The 19,908-nt window shown below is 48.4% G+C and overlaps 1 protein-coding gene across 7 annotated transcripts in view; it reads right to left on the reverse strand.

Annotated features, from left to right (window-relative positions):
• The window catches only part of NRF1 (nuclear respiratory factor 1), a 69,360-nt gene that overhangs the window by 36,031 nt on the left and 13,421 nt on the right, over nucleotides 1–19,908 (reverse strand). For 6 of the 7 annotated variants that reach the window (XM_061346855.1, XM_061346857.1, XM_061346856.1 and 3 more), the window contains exons 2-6: nucleotides 14,045–14,273; nucleotides 11,511–11,625; nucleotides 9,248–9,374; nucleotides 8,531–8,671; nucleotides 621–779 (exon numbers count right to left, since the gene is read on the reverse strand). In XM_061346855.1, the coding sequence (XP_061202839.1) occupies nucleotides 621–779; nucleotides 8,531–8,671; nucleotides 9,248–9,374; nucleotides 11,511–11,625; nucleotides 14,045–14,267 (765 nt within the window). In that variant the 5' untranslated portion in view covers nucleotides 14,268–14,273. Of the gene's footprint in view, nucleotides 1–620; nucleotides 780–8,530; nucleotides 8,672–9,247; nucleotides 9,375–11,510; nucleotides 11,626–14,044; nucleotides 14,277–19,908 lie in introns of all 7 variants that reach the window. The other variant, XM_061346860.1, reaches the window with a different exon arrangement.

The following is a 19,908-nucleotide window of genomic DNA, read 5'->3' on the forward strand; positions in this document are numbered from 1 at the left end:
CATGTTCAGCTCCATCATTCAGCACCCTCAGGTCCTTTTCCACCAAGCAGCTTTCCAGCCACTCTTCCCCAAGCCTGGAGCAACAGGCTGCAGGTGAACACTTACTGGGTTTTCTTGGGCCATTTTCAACAAATTGTCTAACAAAACGCCCCAATACCTAATCCCTCTCATCCCCTCTCCTTTCCCCAAGATTCAGAAATCACCCTGGAGAGCTCTTGCGTTGCTGTGTAATGATACAGAACAAGCACATCTGGCTAAGGGATAGCGAAGCTTTGCGAAGAAACGTTTCACCAGCTTTCAAGGAATTCTAACCAAGGTACTGGGACTGAGAAGTAGAAAATCATCTCTACTTAGAAAAGCATTGACTGCCACAGCACCATTTCCAGCCTCACCAGGCATCCCTCCCCATCCAAGCAGACCTGTATTATCGAATCACTGAATCACAAGTTGGTTTGGCTTGGATGAGCTTCAACGTGCCTTCCAACCCAGACCATTCTGTGATTTTATGAAAGGTCAATGTCACAGCTTCTTCTGTCACTCGAGGGGAGAAGTATTCCCACACAACGTGGTTCCAAGCCACTGTGCTCCATTTGAAGGCAGCAGACGTGGCAGATACACACCCGCTGCTTCTGTTCCTCTGTGCGGACATCGCTGCGGACGTTGGCCCATGGGATGTCCTCAGGCCACCAGATGGGCTTGCAGCTTTCCTTGCCCCAGCCTGGTTTCCCACGACCCGTGGAATACTTCAGCATCTCAGGGATGAAAGCTCGTAGCTGTGCCTGGAACAAAGCATAAAAGAGGGTTGAGAGGGTGTTTTTAGGAACTCGTATCTCTGGTAGGTTTAAGGTGCATAGAGAAAGTTATTACATTTAACTTCCAGCCTGTTGGAACCATCAACTGGAAGAGGCCTGAATGCCTAAAGAACATGGACAAATACTTTACCATCTTCTTCCAAGACTCAGCTGAGAACTACCTAGAGCAGAAACACAATTAAATCAGCCAAATACAATAAGGCACAAAAACAAACTGCATGAACACAGTTCACGGTGCGAACGCTACCATGAAGAGACCTTGCCAACCTGAAAGGGAAGGGAGAGATGTAAATCCAAATAACACAGAGAAAAACCCACATTTGATATCCCCACAGTGACAGGAACTCAGAGCTGAGCTGATGGGCATCCTACAGAGATGCTGCAATGGTGGTGGAGCTTCAGGGAGCCACTAAAAACCAACCTCACACATAACTTCTCCACCCCTGCAGAACATAATGCACACTGGATTGATTTTCTGCATCTCTTTGTAACCATGCTTGAATGGGGACACTTTTCAACCTGATTTTGCTTCTCTTTAGCACCCACAAAAACTGCTCAACTAGTGACCACCTGCACCAGCAGGAGACAATACCTTAAAATAGATGTGCAAAGCAAATCGAGCAGAGCAAGTAATATCATCAGTGTTATCAAAGAGAACGTGAAGCTCACACAGGGGTTTATGACACAGGGGGTTTTGTACCAGGCAATGCCTGGAGCCTCAGGACAAGGCTGGTTCAGCTGCAGAACAGAGCAGGACGACAAGGAGCACTCAAGACCAAATCATAGCATCAGCTATGTTGGGAAAACCTTTAAGATCATCAAATCCAAATACATCAGAGAAAACTATGCTGACTTAAAGCTGAATAGCTGCATTTAAGAACAAACCCTTGCATCTCTTCATGGCTTTAAGAGCAAATTACTTGAACTGGTGATAGTGGCACTGGGAGCCCCCAGGCCACCTTAAAACCTGGAGCTGCCTGCATGTTCATGGCTCTGGAGCACACCCATGGATGAGCACGCCAGGGCCAGCATCAGTTGCTGCCATTACATGGTCCCAGCCAGCAGAGACACGGGGCAGCTCAAGGAGGACTTCTCACCCATCCCTGATCTTCTGCAATAAGTGTCCCTTCCTCTCAGCCATAATCCTGCTTGAATGACATCCTAGTTCCAGTCTGGATATTGCAACCTCTGGCTTCAAGCTGAAAACCAACTCATGTACAAGCTGCCTTTTCATGTTAGTACAGGGGGCATGTACAAAGTCCCCTGTAACATCAGTCTGACAGAGGAATGCTCCAGAGGAACAGGAGACTGCAGATTGTCCCTCGGGTCTCTGCAAAGAAGGACAATAAGGCAATAAAAGGACATTAAAGGCAATAAAAATTCAGTGTGCTTCTGGGTCCATATGTAGTATATGTGCTGCTCACCATAGAAGAATCACCCCTGCTCAGCAGCTGTATTTTATTCCTACTTAATGGGCATGATGAACCATCTCACAGGAGCCATACCAAAACCCTGAATCATAAATGGAAGCACAAAAAGCCCATTTCGGTGCCCATTTGCCCAGTCCAGGCCAAACCTACCCATGGTGCATCTTCCACTGCAGGGCCAACAGTCATAGAATCACAGAATCCCAGACTGGTTTGGGTTGGAAGGGACCTTAAAGCTCCCCCAGTTCCAACCCCTGCCACAGGCAGGGACCCCTTCCACTGGAGCAGCTTGCTCCAAGCCCCTGTGTCCAACCTGGCCTTGAGCACTGCCAGGGATGGGGCAGCCACAGCTTCTCTGGGCACCCTGTGCCAGCGCCTCAGCACCCTCACAGGGAAGAGCTTCTGCCTAAGAGCTCAGCTCAGTCTCCCCTCGGGCAGGTTCAAGCCATTCCCCTTGGCCTGTCCCTACAGGCCCTTGTCCCAAGCCCCTCTCCAGCTTTCCTGCAGCCCCTTTAGGCACTGGAGCTGCTCTAAGGTCTCCCCTTCAGGAGCCTTCTCTTCTCCAGGCTGCCCCAGCCCAGCTCTCTCAGCCTGGCTCCAGAGCAGAGCTGCTCCAGCCCTCGCAGCATCTCCATGGCCTCCTCTGCACTCGCTCCAACAGCTCCACGTCCCTCTTGTGCTGCTGCCCCAGAGCTGGATCAGGACTGCAGGGGATGTCACCCGAGGTTCCCTGGTTGAGGCCCCATTATCCATATGAACCTGCCCCTGGCACTGAGTTTTCTGGTGCAAAAATAGTTAAAAGCTCCTTCCCTGGATCGCTGTGTGCAAGCCAGGCTCCTTGTTACCAGCTGGATTAATCACTGGTCCCAGGTAATTGAGCAGCTCAAGCTACTCAAGGCACTTGTTAAGGAGGGCTTGCCTCTAATCCACCAGGGAGACAATCAGCACCAGCATTTCTCTAATTAGGGCCATAACAAAACCTCACCCTCACAGGGCTCTGACACTGGGTATGGCACAGGGACAAAGACCCCACATCCCTCAGGACACAGCAGGAGGAACTGCTGTGACCTGGAGCCACAGTTCTGCTGACTCCATCTATGAACCACCCCAGAATCAAACCTCTGCTAAGAAAAGACAGCAGCACATTCCACTTCCTACAGCTGGCAGCTCTGGAAAGGGCCCATATAAACTCCAGTATGGATGGTTTGAGAGAAGCTATAAGCACTGATTCATTCTCACCCTTTGGTACACAGACTATCTCCTAAATTCTAACATCAAACTCAAGTGTTACTGGTAATGAGCTAATCCTGATTCTACCATTTGCACTAGCCCAAAGCACAAACTGCACTCCAGTGCTGGAAACAAGTTGTCCTGCACTCAGAGCACCAAGCAATCCTCTGGTCTCAAGGTTTATGCCCTGCTACAGGAAGTGGTTTCTAGAAGGGAGCAAAACCTGTGGCTGCAGATTTGCTACCTTTGCCCATAGTTCAGCCTCAGGATCTCCAAAAAGCAGCACATGGGAAAAGCAAAGTCCAGTCCACGTGGGAAGAGGAAAGTGGAAGAGGTCAAAGCAGCAATTACAGCAAAGCACCAAGGTATTTCCTTCATGGTCCCCTCTTTTTGCAACAGCCAATTTGAGACTAAATGTTAAGTTGAAAAGTTCCAATTAATGTTTAAACACTCAGATTAAAAATCCAGGCTTCTGTTAAGGTGGCTGTCACCAGGAATTTCCTGCTATGAAAACCCACCTGGCTCTGACAGAACTCAGAGGTCTCACTGGTGGGATGAGAATGAGCTCCCCATCATAAATCCATTCCAGCAAAGATAAGGTGCAGGATCAGGCTGCATGTCTTTAACCAGAAGCAATAGCACTCAGCAGAATAGTTTATGCCTGGCCACAGGAATCAAACCCAGTATCAATACCCTGTTCACCAGTGCAAAAGCAGGAGGTTCTGTGGGGCTCCCCATAGACGTGTCTGCTCACAGCTTCACTCTTTATGCAAATCTTTCTTCTCTTCCACTCCAAAACCAAGATCAGGCTGTTAGAATGAGGCTACCTGAAATGTTTCAGAGGGGCACGTTTGGGGACCAGGCTGTGGGATCACCAACTCCTGGTAGAGTTTGGAGACCTGAGCCTGGACATGATTGGTCTTGCTGGAAACAAGGCATGATGCAGACTGAGCTTAAATGCTGTAAGAGCAGGGAGCTGCCTGCATGAGAGTTCAAGTACACACTCATCCCTGCTTCCAGGACCTTGCAGGACTCACTGCCCTTTCCACTGCTGGAACAACCATCCGATGCTGGAGCTCAGCTGTGCAGCAAACCTGATTCCTAATCTGGGTGCCTCCACTGCAAAACATGGATGCTCCCTCTGCTACATGCCAATGTCCTGCCAGGAGAGTGGAAACAGGCTGTTCTCACACCATACCTCTGATAAGGAGCAAAAGGAAGCACCAGTAAGCCTCATGCCTAGGCAATGGGTCCAGCACTGCAGGATCATCCCTGCCCCACCATAAAGAGAATTTGATAGCCACAGACCAAGTTACCACCTTTCAGTGCCTGGCTTCTCCTAAATACAAACTGCTATGTACATAAAGACATCTGCTGGGTTTTGCAGCTTTTTTCAGTCCATATGCAAACAGACATCAAGATGATTTCTGAGAGGCTTGGATAAACTTTGTTGGCCTGTATAAGCAGACTGCAAGTAATAGGGGCATATTAAGCCTATAAAACATCAGATTAAAGCAACAATCACCTGTTCAGAATACAAATCCTAGTGAATTTGAATCCAGCTAGTGACCTCAGTGAAGCATTAATCTCAGCTTATGACTTTCTCCTTAGTTAGATTAGTGAGCAACTCAGAACAAGTTTAGGGGCAAACTCAGCTCTGACATAGTGTCAATGTGGCCAAAGCCCATAAAGCAACAAGTTTTCTCTGCAGGTTAAAACCCCATTGCAACACATTGGTTTTGATGCACAACCAAGGTGGGTAATTCTCTCTACTCAGGATACAGATCATCTTTGCTCCAGCTACCAAAGCCTTTATTTTCCTCAAGACCCCCAGGGAAGCAGAGCAATTAGGAGAAGAGTTATTTTCCTCTCCTCACTGAGGAGGTAACACCTCTACCACCTGCAGCTCCTGAAAGCAGAGGCCTCATGTTTCCACTCCCTGTGACACAGCTAATAATTGTGCTGCCCGATTTATATCTATACACGTTTCAGTTTTCCATTGGGTTTGTGGGTTGAAAAAGCTCCTTCCTTGTTACAAAAGACAAAGAAACTATAGTAGCAGCTCTGGGAATCAAGGTGCCTCCAAAAACCTAATGGCACCTCTAGCAGTGCAACAGGTTGCAGTGATGTAGGAGTCAGAGTTCTCGTCCACTTGCTCAAATGAATGTATCTCAAATTGCAGTCGTGGCAAAAAACCCAGACAGTATCATGTCCTCATCGTATTCAGCACATCTGTGCTTTGCTCTATTCAGAGATTCTCCCCAAGTCTGTCAAAACTAAACAGCTGGATGTTTTCAGCAGCAAAATCATCTCCAAGCAGCACATGCAGCATCTTACTCCTTGATGTAATCCACGCAGGGGTCTGCAGTCCTGACCATTAATTCTAGTGCTGTGTCCTCACGTGGCCTGCAGCCATTTAAGGACCTCAAAAACCATTAAAGACATTTACAAAGCAGCATCTCTCTGATAAGTGGGGAAACTGAGGCACTGGGTGCCCACAACACATGTGCACACCACAGTGGGCTGGGCTGAGGCAGTGACGGCTAGCCAAATGGGACACAAAGAGCATGGGCCCTGTCCATAGCTCAGGAGAAACCTTAACAAAGCTGCTTGGAGTTACCACGTTGTAGTAAAAAGGTGAGGGCTACTCCTAACAAGATACTTGGGTTGCCATAATGCAGCATGGGATGGCTCTACGTTGCTGTTGCCTCAGCAGTTTGCATGCTTGCTGACCACAGGACCTGCAGAGCATGGAGAAGACAAGACATTCCTCGTTTAACAGAGGCAAAACAAGGCTGAGAACACAGGAGTGTTGTGTGTAAGGGGGGAGAAGGAAAGCCCTGCCAGCAGCTTGTGCCTTGGACTGAAGAGCTGCTTCACATGTGGAAAGGCAGAGCAGTCAAACCCCAAGGGCAACTTGGCTTGGCCAGATCTCTGTGCAAGGCTTCCTGAAGACCAAGCCCATGTTATGCTTGCAGGAAAACATCCCAGGGACTCTTCATCAGGGCCTGTAGCAATAGGACAAGGGGTGATGGGTTCAAACTGAAACAGGGAAGTTCAGGATTGAGCTAAGCTCTTCCCTGTGAGGGTGCTGAGGCGCTGGCACAGGGTGCCCAGAGAAGTGGTGAATGCTCCATCCCTGGCAGTGTTCAAGGCCAGGTTGGCCAGAGCCTTGGGTGACATGGTTTAGTGTGAGGCATCCCTGCCCATGGCAGGGGGTTGGAACTGGGTGAGATCTTAAGGTCCTTTCCAACCCAAACCATTCTGTGCTTCCATCACCAGCTTTCTTTTTAGCTTAACATGAAAAGTATTAGTATTTTACCCATGGAATTCTATGGATATTAGTATTTCATCCATAAAACAGAAGCAGAAATCACTTCTGCAACCTTTGATGTTAAAATAGTTAATATCCAAGTGTATCACAAAACCCAAAACACCATGCACTATAAATCCAGCTGAAGGCTCCTGTGAAGTGAGAACTTGTCACTTTTATTGCTGCTTTCATGGCATGTGCAACTTGAGCAGCCAAACACCTGATAGATCTTTTTATTGGCCCTTTTATACGCGCACACATTCTGCACAGGGCAAACCAGAGACGTTTCTCAGATGTGTTCCTGGATTGCAACCACCCCACGTCCTGCTCTCATTCCTCCACACTCACTTCTCTCTCATTTCCAGCACTTCACCACCACCAGCTCATTGTCTTTGTGCCTTCCTCTGAGCCCACAAGCTGTGGGTATGGGTACCTCCAGCTTCACTACTCACATCACCCTAGGGTAGCCTTCAGCAAATCTCCACATAGATGTCTCCTTCTCCTTGCTTTAAGCCGTAAGCACTTCTCCTGCTGTTACTGAGTTTAATTACTACAATGATAAGGCCATAAAGAAGTTAGATAAACACAAGCATGCTGTTTGCCAATACAAACGAACTCAGATACATTCCTGTGATCTTTTGAGGCTCTGATTTTACCTTCAAAGTACAGTGTTTGTAGTTTTTACTTTCCCATTTCCATAGGAAACTGTTAATGACACAAACCAAAAGCTGCCTGTGAACAGTTCTTGCAGATACCACCTTTAGCAATGGCTTAAAAATCCAGCAATTATGTTTTGCCTCGTGCTGCCATGGATTAGGAACACGTTCTGTTACCGGTCAAGGCATAGTAGATTTCTTTGTGAAGTTTTATTAGAAGTGTGAGCTTGTCTGATTCCAACTCAATGGAAAAAATGTTGTGACCAGAACGTGATCTTCTGCAGAGCACAGAGGAAATCTGTACATCTTTGCTCTCCTACAACACCTCTTTGTACATTGCCCAAAGCCTCTGACCTTCCCTTCTCGCTACTCCCTCCAAAGAAACTGGCTTGCAGTGTTTAAAATGTGTTGTGGTGCATCAAACTGAAAGTCTCCTGCAAAGCACATCTGCCTCCATTCAGCTCCTGCACCCCAGGGGAAGAATTCCCTACAGACAATCCCTCCCACACCAAGAAGGCTTCCCTAGGGGGGCCCCATCCACTTTCTCCTAGCAATAAGGAGGTCAGCAAAGAGCTGAACATGAAGAGAATCCCCCACATGCTTACAGCAAATAATTCCGTCTTCATCAGAAGTATCTCACACAAGGTCTGATCTGGAGTTAACTATCGGCAAGCTCCCCTCTGCCCCAATCCACAGCAGAAAACAAAGCAGGGAATGAACTCGAGCGCACAAAAAAAGGTCCAAGGAGCATAAGCCAAAACAGTTCTCCACCAGCAAACTTCCTGACCTCAGAGCCTAAAAACCACTGTGAAGTGCCAAATAGCTTCCCTGTTCATAGCTTATGGGAGGTGACAAAGAGGGACTCTCCCAGCAGCCTGATCTGCTTACCAGCATTTCTACTTTTTCATGTAGAAAATGAGTACCAGTAACAAAGCTTCCCATCTAACTACTATCTGAGCTGTTACATTCCCATGGGGAAGAGGAGATCAAATGCATCCCCTGGAGATGCAGACATAAGCTCCACTGCAAAATAACAGATGTGGCTGCAAGATGCCAAATCTTTCTCTGGTTCTGCCATGCCTGCCTGCTTACCTGGGTCATCTTGTCCACTGAGACAGGAATGCCATCGATGGTGAGGGGTGGCAGCTCAGAGTTAATCTCCTGAGGAGCAGGAGCGTGTTCCGCTAGTGCAGACTCCAGGTCTTCCAGGATCATGCTCTTGTACTTGCGTACCTGTAGGGAATCATTAAGCTCAGGTAAACAAGGTAGGGAGCACCAGGAGAGGTGAAGGCGAGGATGCAGGGCCAGCCACCTTCCCCAGGGTGCTGTGGAACAGAAGGAGCAAACAAGAAGCTGGCAAGAAAAACATACCCACTGGCCCTGAGGACTCAGCTGTATCAAAGAGCTGCTGATGAAACATCGAGTAACACTGGCAAGGGAAAGTATTTAAGGGATTAAAAGTTCTGAAGCAAAAGTTATCATCGTCAGGATCTCCTCAATTTACTGTCTGGTCTGCAACAAGGTGCAAGCACTGACAGCTGAGCTGAGCTCAAACACATCATCCCTATGGGCTCCTTCTGCCTTTAAATGCAGGATATTCAGCCCTGGTGAGCTGAGCTGAGCAACCACTGACACAGAGAAGTCAGGACCTCAGTGCTACCCTCATGTCCTTACAATCTGAACTCCTGTTTCCAGGGTTTTAAACAGGACTTTCAGATCACTACCAGCCTTGCAAAGCTGCCTGGAGCAGAATGAAACCCACAGAGAAGGTGAACCACTTCTTACACAGCTTTTCCTAGAGACACCTACCACGTTCTCCAAGGGTGCAGCACCAAATACTTTAAAGACAGGGTTGGGTTTGGAGGGCGAGATGCAGAGAACGATGGCCTGCTGCCCCACTCTGGTGGTGTACTCATCCAGCGTGGCTCGGAGCTTCCTGAAACACAGGCAGTGAAACCAGCTGAAAGCCCTGCAGAAACACAACCCTTCACATTGTAAATTCCCTTTCTTAATGCTGCCCATTCAGAAACCAGGTGAGAAGTGGAGCCCCAGATGGTTAGACCAGCCCCATATCCTGCTTATTCCTCCACTCCCGCAGGCCTGCTGTGTTCCCTGCAGTCACCAGCAGCTCAAATATCACTTATTCTCCTTTCTTTCCTTTTTCCATTGATGTAGAAAGGAAAACAAAATCAGCAGAGCAGCAAAGCCAGGACAGCAAGAGTCTGCATATCCCCTCTGTCACCAAAGGGTATTATACAAAACTTGGAAGGTAAAGAACTTAATGATTCATCAAAAGAGGACTGCAAATAGAGGTTATTTCACATCCAACCTTGTAACAGAGCACTGCAACAGGTAACCTCAGCACTCCATGGTGCCAGGGCAGTATCGGCCCTGGGACTTCAGAACCCACTGGTTACAGCAGACCTGTTGCCAAGAAGCACCAACATCTGCTATAGAGATCCCAAAACCAGAAGCTGTAACTTCCCACTTTGATTTAGTGGTGTAAAAATCAGGCAAAAATGTGCTAAAAGGGTGCAAAAAACCCCATGCATTTTGCCACTATCTGAAATGTAGTCAAATGAAGCAGTTGCACGGAGGGAGGAGAAAGAATTCCTTTACAGAGGAGTTTCTTTAAAACAATATTGTTCATAGTTCAAGAGAGAAAAGAATCTGCTCTTCAGAAAGGTTGCAATGAATAGAGCTCAGTCAGCAAAGCTTGGAGAAGGAAGGAAAAGCAGAATAGAGCTATAAAAGAAAGGGAATCCACTCCCAGGAAATATTTAACACTAGCTCCGTTCCACTTGGCTCCTGTTTGAGCTGGTGCAGAGGGTGTTGTGGGACTCAGCAGAGGAGTAAGCAGAATAAGGAAACCAACTTAATTTCTCACTAAGAATTACACTAGGAGACAGGGAAATAAGGCAAACCTCTGTCCAACACTACTCCAGTGCATTAAGTGTATACACAAGGGGAAGTCAGCAAAAAAAAGTGTCAAATACCCCTGCCTCCTCTGACATAACCCAGTTACATCCAAATCAGTTTAAAAGGCAAAAACTCCTTTGTTCCAAATCCTAGTAAATAATATCAACTGCTATTTGCAAGTGTTTCCTGATGGGTTAGCAGATGACGTCTCCAGGCATGCAGGAAGCCTGTGCAGTCAATTCAGCACCAGCGTTCCTTGGTGGCCACCAGGCGGGCAGACAGCCTCAGAGCACCTGTAATGCAGCACCTGAAGAGCTGTGGAGGTTTGGCGTCTGCAGAGCAAGTTGCTGAAGCCAAAGGAAGTGTTTCAGCTCTGGCATGCATTTCCCTTTCATTATTCTCCCCCAAAACTGTGAACTAAAGGCTGGGTAAGACTTCAGTCTTAAGGGGAGACCTTAGAGCAGCTCCAGTGCCTAAAGGGGCTGCAGGAAACCTGGAGAGGGGCTTGGGACAAGGGCCTGTAGGGACAGGCCAAGGGGAATGGCTTGAACCTGCCAGAGGGGAGACTGAGCTGAGCTCTTAGGCAGAAGCTCTTCCCTGTGAGGGTGCTGAGGCGCTGGCACAGGGTGCCCAGAGAAGCTGTGGCTGCCCCATCCCTGGCAGTGTTCAAGGCCAGGTTGGACACAGGGGCTTGGAGCAAGCTGCTCCAGTGGAAGGGGTCCCTGCCTGTGGCAGGGGTTGGGACTGGAGGAGCTTTAAGGTCCCTTTCAACCCAAACCATTCCATGATTCATTAGGTAGGTAAGACCTTTGTGCCACTGGAATATGACTGTAGCTCCAGATTCTCAGGCCAGCTGCTATTAAAGCCACTGTGAACATTTTACAAGGCAATGTTACAGTGACAGATCCACCTTGTGACCAACTGGGGTAAAACCAGAATGCTGGATCCCACCAGAATGCTCACGACAGTCCTAGTGATCATAACATCACACTGAAGATGAGCAGAGCTGCAATTTAACTGATTTCTTCAACACAGCTTTTGGGCTGCAGAAAAGATGCCACCAAAAAACACCCAAGCTGGGCAATGTCTGGACAGCACTGGAGATAGCCCAGGGATGCAGACTGAGGTGTCAGAGTGCAGGAGGAGCTCTTACCGTAGCAGACGTGTTTGCTGCCTCTTGCGGATGGATGGGTTGGACTCAAAGACGTGTGGTCTCTTCCGTTTTTTACCTGTCGCCACAGCAGCAGCTGCTGCCATCCCCACAGGGCCTGGAAACCAAACCACAGAGGGTCAATCAGCACACTGGGCTCAGGACCTGGCCAGAAGGGACATTGCCATTGCTCCCTACACAGGATGGGTCCCAAGGGATCAGCTTCAAGGGCCTCCCCATCAGACCAGGGCGATGTGAATTCCCCGCTGGATCCCTGCTCTCCAGCAGTATCAGAGATGTGTATCAAAAGGCTCCATTCCCAAGACTGGCAAATCCCAGTTCAGTCCCAGCTGAAAGCCACATATGTTAGTCCAAAGTTTCCCTTATAATCACGTAATTATGTATTTTAACTTCCAAAGAGACTGAAAAACTCTCAAGTACACCAAGACTTCAAATAACTGACTGTAACTGAGGAGATTCCAGTAGCAAGGAAGAAGAGACCAGGTACAACACCATGAATCCTCTTGGACACAACTCCAGCATCAGGAGTCCAAAGCCTTCCCTAGGGATTAAGTGCCAGTTCTAATAGGAAAGTACTGGTAATCCAGAGTTCCCAGCAGCATCCTACAACAGGCCCTTGAAGAATAGTGGAGACCACAGCAGGGCAATGCTATTGCTTTTGTGATCAAACTCTGGACACAGACTCTATGGAAGGGGAAGTTTCCTTAAGTTAATTGGAAGTAAATCAAGTAACATGGAATGGGTTGTGCTCCTGTCTGTGATGTTAGAAAGGAGTGCAGGGTCAGAATCAAAAAGCCCTGGGGTCTACTGCAGGCTCAAGGTCATGCCTGTGACTCCTGAGCAGACCTCAGTCACTCTTTGTGTGGTTCCTCCATGTATCAGAGGTGAAAGATCACACCAGGCTTCATAAAAGCACTCTGTGTTTAACAGAGATGCAGCTATTGGATCAGGAAGTCCTCAGCTAATGATTAGTGGAAGCTGGGAGATGATAACAAGAGTAGTATCTGATGATACATGTTCTCTGACCAACTGCTCTGGGAGACAGTACACGGACAGAGCTCTGGGTGACACTGCAGAGCCAGGTTTGTTAACTACTAACAGACTACCTGAGCACTATTGGTCAGAACTGCTCCATACTGCTCCAAGGATCCTGTGCTTGGGAAAAATAGGATAAAATCACTGTCATTTGGGGGACTGGAAGAATAGTTGCTCTGGAGAAGAGAGGAAAGGCCACACTGGGCTCTTGGGCAAGCTTTGGGCTGGATGTGTCAGTGCCTGCCCTAGAGAAGTAGGGCAGCTCCTGTTTTGGGCTGCCAACCTCTGGCCAGTGGCTGGAGGGGTGCTGTACACCCCCTGCATATGGAGCCACCAGATGTGGCTCCTGCAAACACCACCCAAGCCTGAAAAGCTTGTGTGCTAGAAGAGAGGGGGAAAAGAATCCTACAGGAGCTGAGGTTTGAAAATTCCTAAGGAAAGGGATGCTCAGTGTGATGGTGGAACTCTGCAGGTTCAGTCAAGCACATCAAGAGCTCTGCTCAGCAGAGAAAGTCTTATATAGAGTCAGGTCAGACCCTGAGTGCTTTATCACTGCATTTTTCTCCTCATGGGGTCGATCTGGTACAAGGCAAATGAGGAGGCCATTTGGCTTCACTGAAAGGAATTTGTGGTTCTGGGATGCTTTCCCAGTCCAGATATGCTGGGGACCCTTTGTAGCGTCTCCTGAGAGAGGCCTTGCATGTGAATGTCACCTCCTTGGCTAAGCAAGATAGTGCAGCACTCCTGGGCTATTTTTGCTGTTGTTTATACAGGCTTGAAATAAGCTTGCTCTCTGACATACATTTTAGCTTCACTATTTGAGCAGCACTTACCAAGGACCTTCCTTATTGCACAAACCAGTCTCTTATGCCTCTTCTTACACACAGATAAAGCGATGCAATATCGAAGCAGCTGGCAGACCTTGTGAAGAAGGTCAATAAGCAAGGGCAATAAGGAGATATTCAGAGCATCCCATGGGTGCAAGATCACCACCCACCTACAAGTGCTGTTTGCAGCCTCTGCGAGGATAATCAGGGGCTGGAGCCTGACAGGCTGAGAACACTGGGGCTGTTGAGCCTGGAGAGGAGAAGCTGTGTGGAGACCTCAGAACAGCTTCCAGTGTCTGAAGGGGGCTACAAGGATGCTGGAGAGGGGCTCTTCATCAGGGACTGGAGTGATAGGACAAGGGGTGATGGGTTCAAACTTAATCAGGGGAAGTTCAGGTTGGAGATAAGGCAGAAGCTCTTCCCTGTGAGGGTGCTGAGGCGCTGGCACAGGGTGCCCAGAGAAGCTGTGGCTGCCCCATCCCTGGCAGTGCTCAAGGCCAGGTTGGACACAGGGGCTTGGAGCAAGCTGCTCTAGGGGAAGGTGTCCCTGCCTGTGGCAGGGGACTGGGACTGGAGGAGCTTTAAGGTCCCTTCCAACCCAAACCAGTCTGGGATCCTGTGAATGCCATGTTAAGTGAACAACAGTAATTGTACCTGCTGCAGCCAGGTGGGCAGTGACTTCATCAGTAGCCGTGGAGTTGAGGATGTCAGAGTCATCATAGGACGTGTCCTCTGGTGAAGACGGTGAGTCCTCATCCGCACTGAGCATGCTGTGCTCTGTGTAGGTGGCCACATGGACCTGCTGCACTTGCTGGGCCACCGCATGGGCCTCGATGGTGGCCATGTGCTCTGTTTGGGACACCTCGTGTTCATCCATCAATAACTACTGTTGGAGGAGACAAAAGAAATCACAGGAAGGGGTTACTGACACTGAGGTAAGCGTGGGCAGCAAAAGGTTTCTGAGCCAGCTGGATAAGCAGGATGTGACCACAAGGGAACAGAGATTACCTTCCCAAGTGACAGTGGTCTTTGACAGGGAAATAACAGCTACACCATGAAGCAGAGGAGGAGCTTGAAGTGTCTGGGTTTGAAAATTCCATGCTTCCAAACAACATGGCACAGCACTCAGCCAGTCATCTTTGCTGGAATGGATTCCGTAGCCCTGCAATGCACCACTCACCCACTACATGTTCAGAGGTCTCATCAAAGCTGGCACTTCTTTTTCCCACTTCAGCTTTCAGGGCAGATGTGAGGTGTCCTGACCCATGGCAGGGGATGGGAACTGTATAATCCTAAGGTCCTTTCTGACCAAAACCATTCTGTGATTCTAAGATGCTCAAGGGCGTTACACAATCCCTGTCCTTCAACCTCAGTAGCTCAGAACATAAACAAGGATCCCAGAACAGAAGTTTAGTGGCAGCAAGTTGCATTCTGGAGGCCATTTTTGTCTTATTACTTATTTAGAGTCTAGAAGGAGGCAAAATCATTACAACCCAAGCACAAATATTCGATAAAGCACATTTATTTAATGCATCTAGTGGTAAACCACTGAGCAGGGCACTGGCCCACATGGCATGAACACAAATCTGTGCAGAAGGAACAAGACAGGAGATACACGGGTATTTTCAGTGTGTGGAAAAGGGACAGCACATCTTGAAGATATTTTCAAACTACAGTAGAAGAATTAGGACATCAGCCGAGCCCCAAAACCCCCCAGGACAAACAGCAGAAGGAAACACATGATCACCTGTAGAAAACAGTAACATACACCCAGCAAATTCTGATCCTGGAAGTGCAGTCATTGAAATTAAAGCTCTTGATGACACCCTCTTCATGGAAACCTGTTCAGTTTGTCAGGAGGAAAGAGCTAGGAACATGGATACAGCCACAGAGTGGTGTCAGATACATGGCTGGGTAACTGCTCTATGGAGTCCAGCAAGCCATGTCATTAGCCTGGAGAAGAGAAGGCTCCTGAAGGGGATACCTTAGAGCAGCTCCAGTGCCTAAAGGGGCTACAGGAAACCTGGAGAGGGGCTTGGGACAAGGGTCTGTAGGGACAGGCCAAGGGGAATGGCTTGAACCTGCCCGAGGGGAGACTGAGATGAGCTCTTAGGCAGAAGCTCTTCCCTGTGAGGGTGCTGAGGCGCTGGCACAGGGTGCCCAGAGAAGCTGTGGCTGCCCCATCCCTGGCAGTGTTCAAGGCCAGGTTGGACACAGGGGCTTGGAGCAAGCTGCTCCAGTGGAAGGGGTCTCTGCCTGTGGCAGGGGTTGGAACTGGAGAAGCTTTAAGGTCCCTTCCAACACAAACCAGCCTGGGATGCTATGATCCCACTGTTGCCCCAGCAGCAAAGCACCTGTTACACATCCACACTTGGATTTGAACAGGGATTCCCGCACAGGGGATGAAAGGAAGGTTGTTCTTGGTTAATTTCAGAGATGACCATTTATCATTCCAAAAAAAAAAAAAAAAAAAAGTTTATTCCTGTTTTCCTTCAGACACCAGAACATTTTCAGGTGTAAGGAAACCGTGAGACCTCACCTGGAGTATTGTGTGCAGTTCTGGTGTCCTCAACATAAAAAGGACATGGATCTGTTGGAACAAGTCCAGAGGAGGCCACGAGGATGATCAGGGGACTGGAGCACCTCCTGTATGAAGATCAGCTGAGAAAGTTGGGGCTGTTCAGCCTGGAGAAGAGAAGGCTGCGTGGAGACCTCATAGCAGCCTTCCAGTATCTGAAGGGGGCCTATAGGGATGCTGGGGAGGGACTCTTCATTAGGGACTGTAGTGATAGGACAAGGGGTAATGGGTTAAAACTTAAACAGGGGAAGTTTAGATTGGATATAAGGAGGAAATTCTTTCCTGTTAGGGTGGTGAGGCACTGGAATGGGTTGCCCAGGGAGGTTGTGAATGCTCCATCCCTGGCAGTGTTCAAGGCCAGGCTGGATGAGGCCTTGGGTGATATGGTTGAGAGTGAGACGTCACTGCCCATGGCAGGGGGGTTGGAACTTGATGATCTTAAGGTCCTTTCCAACCCTAACTATTCTGTGATGCCTGCAAAGACATTTCCTGGTAGCTGCAGCTCAGTCCAGAAGCCCTGGATGACAGCCAGAAGGATTTTGAAGTCATTTAAACTGCTTAAAAAAACATGAGGATAAAGTCCTCTCATCACAAAGTGCAGCTGCCTCATGACCATGTCAGGGGTTCTTTTGATGTACTGTCAACTATAATCAATGGCTGTTGACACCATCGCTGGAAGAACACCAGATGCAGGAGGAACAAAGCTCACGCAGCAGAAGCCAAACCATTCAAACCAGCAGAAAACAGAAAGTGAACAGAAAAGCCATAAATTCTACATTAAATTTAAACCCACATGGATTAAAATGAAGTTTTTGTCTGCTCAGCATAATCTGTGGTGTGAATGTAAGGAGATACAACTCAACCCATACAAAACCACTGTAGAAACTGTCCTCTGTCATCGCCATCTGGTTTCATGTTGCTCATGGGTGCTTTAAACTGAGCCAAAAATAAGAAGTCCACAGCAGAAAAAACGATGAGGTTCATCAGCATGACTGGAAAAGCTCTTGCATGGACAGGACCAGGGCTTATTTTTAACCTTTAGACCACTGAAGTGGTTTTAGTTCAAATGCTGTGGAAGACAAGACACTGCCCTCTGAGACAGGCTTAACTCGTGACAAGCAGTGCTCTGCTGGCATTGGAAATCATTCATCCAACATAATGCCCAATTCACCCAAACCCCTGCTCAGATGAACAGTGCATGAAAGAATCACTGGGTCTCACTTCCTCAGCAGTTTCAATGATGGAAATATGAATTATCTGAATGAAGACAGAAGGAGAAGAGCTGAGATGCAGAACGGTTTGACAGAGACCTGCTCTCTGCTCTCCCATGCACGCACACAGCTCATTCCAGCCATGGGCTCAGATCCTTCCTGAGAGAGACCCGAGGGAATGCAGGGGCAGAGGTTTTAAGTGAAAAGAGGGGAGACTTAGATGAGACATAGGGAAGAAATGCTTTATGGTTGGGATGGTGAGGCGCTGGCACAGGGTGCCCAGAGAAGCTGTGGCTGCCCCATCCCTGGCAGTGTTCAAGGCCAGGTTGGACACAGGGGCCTGGAGCAAGCTGCTCTAGTGGAAGGTGTCCCTGCCCATGGCAGAGCTTGGAGCTGGAGGAGCTTTAAGGTCCCTTCCAACCCAAACCATCCTGGGATTCTATGATTCTACCATTCTGAAAGGGGGTGCTAACAGGTAACAGCCTCGTCAGCATCCAAAATACCAAAAATAAAGCTCTCCTGGCCAAGTTTTGCAACCAAACCTTCCTTCTTCTTGTGCCTTACAGACCTCACATGAGGAGCAAACCTCTCCTCCATAAGCCAACACCACACAGTCCAAGAAAGTCACAGTGAAGAAAGGCGAATTGTCCTTCTTGTACATACAAAGCTTTGCATTTTCTTTGTGAATAACCCTGGTTGTCCGAATTCAGGCTTCATATTTGGTACCAGGAGTGACCACTGTAAGCAGAACACAAGGGAAGAGCTCACCTGTATCCTGCAACAGCATCCACATAAAGATGAGGATGGCATTGGTATAACATAGAAGAATTAGCTAAGCACCAACAGCAGATAGAGGCCAACTCACACAGCCTGTGCACAACTTCTCCTAATCAAAGGTTTGGGGAAGAATGAAATCCCATCCCAGCCAGCTGCATGGCACTGCTCCATTGGGGAGCTACTCAACGTGTGATGAACATGCTGAGCTCACGCAGCAGAGTGGATTATAAATGACAAAGGAGCAAGGACAGGGGACTAACAGATACACACAGCTCCTCAGAATCCACCTTATAAGTGGTCAATGCCAGCAGTTAGGTTAACAGACATTAACCTTTCCATCCAAGGGTACTGTCCCCAGCTTCATTTCAGGCTGGCAGGGTCACCAACCTTCTCTTCCCAGTGATGAGGCTCAGGAGAAAGGCTGCATGATGTGACCCACCTACCATCCTCTGGGGAATTGTCCTTGAACTGATGAAAGGATGTTGAATTTAGATGGTACAGGAGCAAACCAGAGGCTATGGGAAGCCACAGTAACTACTGAGGAAGAGGTGATAAGCTTCCATCAGCTCCTGTCTCTGAGAAAAGCCAGCCAGCCTTCCTCAAGCTCCTCCTCATCCTCCTCCTTCTACCTGAACATCACTGGGGTAAGTACCTAAACACACAAAGGCACATGCAGAGGTCCAGGCTGGTATCCACAGAGACCCAGCTCTCCACAGCATGGATGGGTTACGAAGGAACAAACCAGCTGTTAGCTAGTGATGCACCCACCAAAACACAAAGAGCAGGGCACTGATGAAGCCTCATGGCCTTCAAACACTCCCTTGTAGAGGTGAGTTTATAACAGTGTTTCCTCCAATACAGTATGTATTCAGCATACTGTAAGCACCTAAGTAAGAAGAAAGGAAGAGACAAACCAATGTGTGGTTGCTCAGTTGGCCCAGGGAATCTGAGCTGTTCCTGGGGTTTCTTTATTTTGCCTGTTTCTTTTTAATTTGCCTTGCTTTTAAGATTAAATGAGTTAGAGGACGCATTTGCGAAGGCCAATTCTCAATATCCACTCTCCAGAATAATCCCTCTGGCTCATTTCCTAATTTGCTTCAAAGGAATGGAAACACTCCCAGTTTTTCCTTTTCCAACCCATTTTCTGTTTGATCCTTCCACTGTAGACAGCACCAATTCCTTATTGACAACTCTGCCCCACAGAGGAACTCAGCACATAGCACTTTGGCACTAGACAGTAGTCTTGTGATCTGTGTAAAATAGCATCCCAGACTGGTTTGGGTTGGAAGGGACCTTAAAGCTCTTCCAGTTCCAACCCCAGCCACAGGGAGGGACACCTTCCATTGGAGCAGCTTGCTCCAAGCCCCTGTGTCCAACCTGGCCTTGAACACTGCCAGGGATGGGGCAGCCACAGCTTCTCTGGGCACCCTGTGCCAGTGCCTCAGCACCCTCACAGTAAGGAATTCCTTCCTTATATCCAACCTAAATCTCCCCTGGTTAAGTTTGAATGGAGTTTCAAAAAGAAAATAAAAGGGAATCAGAAATAACCTGTTCATCATTCAAGCTGGTCAACTTCCTCATGGCGTTAATGTCAATGAAACACTGCTCCATGTTCAGCGAGCTGAGTGTTCTCCAGAAAACAAGCAACACCTCCTCCCTTCCCTCCCCTCTTCTTGTGAAGCTGACAAGCATCTGGAATTTAATGTGCCCTTAATGGATTCAAGCCTCTGCTGTAAATAAGTCCTTTGCTTTGCATTAAACCACCGGCATCACACTGGCACTTTTGTTCTTGTGGCTCCTGTGATCCGGGTGTGTTAATCCTCAGGCAGCAGTTCCGTGGGCTGCAGGGTGGCTGCTGCCATCAGTCACCACCTCCTAAGCCCTTTCTTGCAGCTCTTCGGTGGTGTTCAGCCACGCAGACCAGCACCTCTGCTGGGAAATGGGTCTCTAAG

This window comes from Neopsephotus bourkii, unplaced genomic scaffold (assembly GCF_033783945.1).
Source record: "Neopsephotus bourkii isolate Nb327-2 ecotype Australia unplaced genomic scaffold, CSIRO-AGI_Nbou_v1 NB_281, whole genome shotgun sequence".
Classification (NCBI taxonomy): domain Eukaryota; kingdom Metazoa; phylum Chordata; class Aves; order Psittaciformes; family Psittacidae; genus Neopsephotus; species Neopsephotus bourkii.